Below are 7,500 nucleotides of genomic sequence, written 5' to 3'. Positions count from 1 at the left end.
CACTATATTAGAAAAACTGACGGGAGAAAAAGGCAGGAGTTCAGATGCGACCGAGAGTTTTACGAGGACCTCTGATGTTTTCTGGGCCCCCGACGGCAGCCTGATCGTGGCCGACACACCAGGCAGCAACGCGTTGAAAGAGAAATTGGAGCACAACGTTGAGATTGCCAGCGCACTCAATTTTGCACCTGTCTCGAGAATATTCATTGTTGTTAAAGCTGAGACTCGCATTGATTCTGTGGTGGACAATGCTCGCAAGTATGCAGATCGTTTTCTGGAGCTGCCTATGGACGTGGTTGGGGTTCTCGTCACGCATATGGATATGGTGGACTGGACAGAAAAGGACTTCACACCTATAATAGATAATGAGCTTGGTATCGATACCGTTGTCTTTTCTTGGATTAACACAAACCGAGAGACGCTAAAGAAAAGTATACTAAAGACTTGCACTCAGAAGTATAACTTGACAGTGAATGGTGAAAACTTCTTTAAGCTTTTCAAAATCCACAACAACCATCGAAAGATTCTAAAGTCCACCAGCGATGAAGTTAAAAAGTTTTCAGACAAAAAGAGGGCTTTTGATGAGGAAAGAAAAGCATTCAGTGGTAAGGATTTGGTTGACCTTGTTTTTGAGTTCCAGGCTTACATGACAGATGAGATCGTTGAAGCCCAGAAAAGGATGTCCAAGACCAACAACTTTACATTTGAAGGTGATGGTGCAGCCAATGAAGCTGGTCACGTTGCTAACATGGTGAATCAACTTCGCATGGTTCTCTACGATATCCGAACGGAATGTCTCGGATACCAGAGTGAGCATGGAGTATCTGAATTGCGCAAATGTCCACACTGTGGTCTCATTTGGACCAAGGTGGAAGGTTGTGAAGGCGATACAACCTGTGGAAATCGACCCAACAATGTCAACGACCTCAGGGACCCATCATACGCACAACTGGGCACCTTCTCATTTAGATGGCTTGATGGTCGTCTTCGCATCACCAAGGTCAGCCACAAGACCGTGAAATCTGAGAGAAGTTCTAGACCACAATTTGGATGCGGAAAGTCAATCAACTGGAAACAGATGGCAACAGTTGCGGTTCCATCTGAATTCAGTGAAACGGTGAAGGTCGGAACAACTGATGTCAAGATGCTACCACCAACTGCGGCAAATTTCCAAGATGAGCTGTCTGGTAAGATACACGCTGCTGGAAAAAATCTGAAACTAGGAAAAAGACCATCCCAGTCTTAAATCAGACACAGCTTGATAACTTCTTCTTGTGCCATTTTGAAACTTCAACGAAGATTTTTATGCGTTTGAATCGCATAATCCTTTGATGGGGATAACACTGAACAGAAAGTTCAAATCCTAAAAAAAAAAAAACTAACGAAACTAAAATTTAATGAAACATACACAAATCATTGATCATTGTAATGGATAACATAAGACATAAATACACTTAAGTATAGGAAATCGATATGAACGAGAGTGCATTTCGTTGTACTTTATGAGCACGAGTGCTGTTTTGAAAGTTCTCAAAATTGCACGTAGGTGAGTGCAATTTGAAAACTTTAGAGACATCACGAGTAACCATACATCACGAAATGCACTAGAAAGCTCATACGATTTCTTATTTGTTGTATACTATTCAAAATCATTCCATTGCTTTGTTTCCAATTTCTGAATTCGGCATTGATTAATAAGAAACGCGATATTTTGTTGAGTATATAATAAGTTCACGTATTGATGGTTTGCCTATGACGTCACGGCGGCCATATTGGTGTACCGAACAATGCAGTAAAATATCTTTTGGGATTTTGAGTCATTTGTTATGCAAAACTTGTGGGGCCATTTTCTATTGTTTTGTACACCAACATGGCCGTCTCATCACGTGGATACAAATTAATTAACACTACAAAAACATTATGGCTTGCGAAGACAATAAGTATCGAAACTAATTATATAATCACTTCAAAATTATCAATGCCAGCATAAGAGTTAATGTAGTGTTCCTTAGGTACTTACTTCCTCAAATAAGAAGATCTTAAGTTAATATCATGTGGGACACTGCCCCAAAATGTTACACCACATTTTCCAAAGAGTTAGCTCCATCTTTAACCTGTTTGAATTTGGGACATACTGAATTGGATCACTATGCCTTATCTCCCTTTCACGAGCAGAGTTATTTGTTTCAATCATATTTCTGATATAAGGTGGGCATCAGCAATTAAGCTCTTTGACGAATTAGAATAAACTTACTGATTTTAATTTCATCCTAAGAAGGATCTTTTGTAGTCGATTGAGGTTTTTAATTGTTCTAGAGTACATATCAGTTCTGAATGTCACTTGGGCGGCATTCCTTGAAGCTTGGGTATACCATTATTATACCATTGTATACCATTATTATACCATTGTTGCTCGACACGGTTACAACAGGCCTCATGAGGGGATAGCGGTAAGCACGCGTTCCTTTGTTATGTTTTTGAAAAAATATTTCTTAATTTTCCTAAGAAAAAAGATTCTTTGGGTGAGCTTTGACATTAGTGATGCCTTCTAAGGAGTGAAAACGACATGAGCATGAAAATTGGCGACGCGAGACTTTCTTACTGGAATGAGCAGCTCAAACGTGACAGCGACACTATGAACGTTACAAACGACAGCGATAATATCATTTTCCTTCAAAGACCTAAAAAACATACAGTGCGGTTTCTCGGCCACTTGGCAACGCTATCTTCCTTGAACGTTACTAGTGTTCCGAAGAGGTTGAAAAAGTAGTTCATTCCCGTACCAAGACTTATAGCCGCTTATGCGGAGAAAAATGGTTGCTAAAAGACACAAAGCAGTTTTCGTGCACGTTTGTGAAACCGTACTACTCTAACTGACTTAAACGTAATGCTATATGCAAATATGCAGAAAAAGATCATATACATTGGATCAACTTGAGCTTCGACTCTTCCATCATTTTAATTCGTAAACGAAACGTTAAATTCATTTGGTATCTCTTTTGGTCGCTATTCCTAGTTTAATCCTTTCCAAATCGACAGTAAACTACTTTCTTTAGAAACTTCGTAGTGACAGCGAAATTTTCGTTTTGTAAAAAAAAAAAGGGACGGTGACATTGAGCGGCCTTTGGTTTTGTGACATAGGTATTAAAAAGATAACATGGCGACACGGCTACCTGACCCCTTCCTTAGAAATATGGTCCCTAAATGACATCTTACTGCTGTCCAACGTTAGGCTAAGTAACTTATATAAGATGAGACTTGCTGGATGCTAACCTTTACAAGATCATTGTTACTTCAGTAGCTGTGACTGCAGCTTTTTACCAGAAATAAGGAGTGCACGTGCCGACATAGTCTTTACAGCATTAGCACCACATAGATAGTTTTTCAAATCGTTATAGAAATTTTTCTCGATCACTAGTGGTGTAAAGAGTACATATGAGATAATGTTGAAGGTATTGTCGTATATATGCAAATGGCAGCTAAATTTGGACCAATTACCTCGGGAAGTTCATTGAAAAGGATTAGAAACAATTGATTAAAATTATACAGGATACAACAAGTAACTCTAAGCGGAGGTACTTTGCAGCCCTTTCGCAGCAACGTGTTGCTTGTGATCCCTTACGTAACTTTGAAGAAGGTTTGCTACATTTGCTCGCAACGGAAATGCCTAAACTTGGAGATGAAAATGTCAAACCAGATTGAGGTTAAAATATTTCTACAATTCCGCCAACGTTGTTGAACCATGTATTACGACTGATTAATAATTGCAACTAAATCCAGTAACCATCTTGTAGCATGTACTGAAAACTGAGGTAGTTGTATTAAGTATCTAAACTATTGTAATTGTGCTGTGATAGAATAGTATGAAGTGATTTTAACGTTAAATATGTTAGCCTTTAAGTTAGAAGTCAGGAACACTCCTTAAGTACTTCAGTGGACAAAGTATTTGTAGCCATAGAGGTCGCCACAGCAATAGACTCCTATTCAGTTTGATGGGGACTCTTAATAATTATTGTCAAAAGGGTGGAAACTTTTTGCACTTTTATCGCCTCATAGCCAAAGTTATAGGGCGAGAATAACTATAGCTTTAGAGTACGATTTGATTCAATAATAGCCTGTAATTTTTTATAAAGTTTAATTAAAAATAAATGCAGTTTGTTACTGGGTTAAGATACTCTGGCAGTTTTTTCGGGTCACGCCTATAAAAGATCAGAGATGTCCATATAATAGGAGTTTCTGGTCTCACACCCCTGGACTTTTTCTTAACGATGAATACAGTTCCCCTGTTGTAATTAAGCAATAGAGGACTTTTTCCGTGTTCACATAGCCTCATCTAAACACGAGGGGGAATTGGGAGAATTCTCCCAGCTCCCCGAGTGTTTAGATGAGGCTATGTAAACACGGAAAAAGGTCCTTTGTTGCTTTTATAAAATATTTCTCAAAAATAATTCGACAAATGAAGGAAAATGCTGGTTCTTCTTTTTACTTCTTGGTTGAAACAGATTTTCTTGATACACGCTCATATTTTCTACCAGCCACTCAAAACGCGCGTCGGTTAACACATAACCAATCAAAATTCGGGTGATATCACAGCCGTGTTTACATACTCCCATCTAAACACAGCTATTGACCAATGAGAGTACGCGTACTATCCTAATAATTTTATGAAAAGAAATAGTTGATCCAACAAAAAGACACCCAACTTCTTCAAGCGGACTTGAATAAGGCTTTGCGCATTGGGCGTGTTAGCATGGCAGCCGCGGAACCGCGGCGCTGGCCAAAAGGATCGCAGCTCTGGGAACGAGAAGGAGAACACGGATAACACACTCACAAGATAAATTACTAACAAACCAAATCCAACTCTGGGGGAATCCCAAGAGATACAGACAGTGTTAAAGACCAGTTGGTGTCTATATTTCAAAAGGACCTCTCTTGGAGCAATCATACTTATACGACTATGAATAAAGCGAAAGGGTGTTAGGAGCATTAAAGCGCTGCATTGATTTTGCTTATACTTCTGTTTTTTTTTCATTTTTAATAAATCTCTTGTATGACCAGAAGCTCATCAAGGAGAGCATCTATCTCCCAAAGAAAATTGGCTTTTGCAACAATGGGCGTGGTGAATCTCCCAAGGGAGATTGGCTGTTACAGCAGTAGGCACGCTGAGTCTTCTAAGGAAGGCGTTCTATCAAATAAATCAGGAAATAAATCTACTCGGGAAAGGTTGATTCCTAGGCCAAGTATGGGAGATTCAGCACGCCCACTGTTGTAAAAGCCAATCTCCCTTGGGAGATGCAGCACGCCCAGTGCTGTAAAAGCCAATCTTCCTTGGGAGACTCAACACGCCCACTGTTGTAAAACAAATCAAAACAAAGCTATCTCAACGTCAGGGAAAACATGATACTTTTAGCGGGAAAAACTTCTTCCTAAATTCTGGAAAGGGTTGACTGAAGGAACTAGTGTAAAACGTAAGTTTTAGAAAGCGTTGACAGGTCGATTTCTTTTTCAAGACGTACTGTTGTCTGATTTGCAATTTTAGTTGGATTTATCAAATAGGTACGGAAGCATCATCAAGGGGTGGGGATCCAAAGCTGTCATAAGAGTCAAACCTCGTTCCCAGGACCTCGCCCTTCCTTGGCTTCTAGCCCAGAAGCCAAGGGAGAGGTTCTGGGAACGAGGTTAATAAGAGTCATGCAAAATACTCATTGATTTGCTAAAAAAAGGAAAGGGTACCTCATAAATGGTAATATACGTCCTTATTTTCTCTTGGTTCATTGCAGTGTACATAAATTGGACAGATTAATCATATGTGGGTTGAGTTTGTTGGTTCTCCATTCTGCACCGAGAGGTTTTCTCCTTGTACTCCGGTTTCCCCTCTCCTCACTGTGGAGGAAGAAACACTCGTGCTGGAACAGACACGCTCTACACCGAGTACTTTGTTATGACTGTCTGTTTATTTTAAGGTCCCAATTAGAATATTACATAATGTTTCTAGAACATTCTATGACAGGATACGAAGTGGATAAACGGGTTTTTATCTCCGCATTATATATTCAGTTTCTACTTACTAGTTTGCGCTCTTTTGTAACCGATCGATCTGTAACGGAGTTCTCTTAAGCGTTCGGTAGAAATTAAATTTGAAGTTGCATTTAAGACTTGTGGTGCTCACAGACGTTCGTAAAGCTGAATTTCTACACTCAAAAACCAACATTTGACCTCATTTGCGTTAATTGTCAACTTCAGCCTTACAGGGTCCCCAATTGGTGCTCCAGCAATAGAACGACTAGATACTTGAATAAAGTTCCTTTAATTTCTTTCCTTTTTCTTCTTTGATCAGGTCTCTTCCCTGTATTTCAACTTTCTTCTTTGATGGTCTTTCATCAACATCTTGACAATGGTTGTATAATTGAGATTAAATTATGTATTAGGTATACCGGTTATCTGACTTGCTGTCATCCTCATGAATCGTTAATATATTTCAGAATTTAGATGAATTAATTATATATATCATTTCAATAGAGCTTTTATTGAAATCTCGTGATTGTCAAATGACAGGAAGTTAACTTTTTCTTGGAAAAATTTTTCTTGACTTATCCGGCATAAACCGGTTACCACACAATGGCTTGGTGAATCCTCGGGTACTCAGAAAAGGTCTCACTCCATTTTACAACATCCTATCGACATCACTTTCAAGCTTTGAGGTAGAGGACTGAAAACATCTTGAAGGTAAAATTCCTTAGATCGTCCGTTATTGAAATAACAACTTTGAATTTATGAACCCTAAGTCGTTATAGTTTATGCAACGTTTTGTACAGGAGTGGTTTGTAGTTTGCGGACTACATGATTTCCAATCAAGTCAACAGCAAGCTCTGCAATGGCTATAGCCAAATAGCCTCCGCCCTTGAGGTGGTGTATTTTACATACATGCTCAATTTCTTCACTGTGCATCTGTCGGTATTAACAGAATAATACCAGGCCAAAATAATGGTACACTATTTCAGATCATTTCAGCATTGAGGTTCAATACCGATTACAAAGAAACTTCAGCTTCCAATTTATTGTGATTCGTAAATGATATACGCTTGTATCTTTATGTTTATAGTGTATCTTCATAGTGGCATGATGACCTGAACTTTAAGATGCAATTACTCCTCATGCAAATTATTTCCCTTCAATTTTCCCCATGAAGTCCTTCGAAAACGTTTCTCCGCACCTTAATCGAAGCGAAACGGAGGAAGCTTCCTTTGAGTTTAAATTTGGCCACTTTCAAAAATACCTCTACACACTGTTTGTTTGCCTTCCAAACAATGACTGTGCAACATTTTGAAGGGCAAACAAATAGCTTTACCTTCCTCAAACTTTCGGTTTTTAATTTAATCTTTATGGTACGGCAAGTGGACGCCCAAATAATCGACGACAGATATGGCTCATTTAATGACTAAAAGTATCATTTTTGGTTTCTATGATCATGAAAAAAGGCTTTTTTGGTTTTGATATGAG

General features: G+C 38.9%; 2 protein-coding genes across 4 annotated transcripts in view; both read left to right on the top strand.

The window, feature by feature from the left end:
- Positions 1-4,166, top strand: part of LOC138049171 (uncharacterized) — a 14,189-nt gene extending 10,023 nt beyond the window's left edge. For all 3 annotated transcript variants that reach the window (XM_068895345.1, XM_068895342.1, XM_068895343.1), the window contains exon 2: positions 1-4,166. This exon is cut by the window's left edge and continues 97 nt beyond it. In XM_068895345.1, the coding sequence (XP_068751446.1) occupies positions 1-1,246 (1,246 nt within the window). In that variant the 3' untranslated portion in view covers positions 1,247-4,166.
- Positions 4,167-6,604: 2,438 nt separating this feature from the next.
- Positions 6,605-7,500, top strand: part of LOC138049172 (uncharacterized) — a 10,207-nt gene continuing 9,311 nt past the window's right edge. Inside the window, exon 1 of the mRNA XM_068895346.1 lies at positions 6,605-6,726. The gene's annotated coding sequence lies outside the window, so the exon portion shown is untranslated. The remainder of the gene's footprint in view (positions 6,727-7,500) is intronic.

The sequence above is a fragment of the Montipora capricornis genome, chromosome 5 (genome assembly GCF_036669925.1).
Source record: "Montipora capricornis isolate CH-2021 chromosome 5, ASM3666992v2, whole genome shotgun sequence".
NCBI classification, from domain to species: Eukaryota; Metazoa; Cnidaria; class Anthozoa; order Scleractinia; family Acroporidae; genus Montipora; species Montipora capricornis.
The sequence above is the reverse complement of the archived record's forward strand: the minus strand, read 5'-3'. Positions and strand labels throughout refer to the sequence as shown.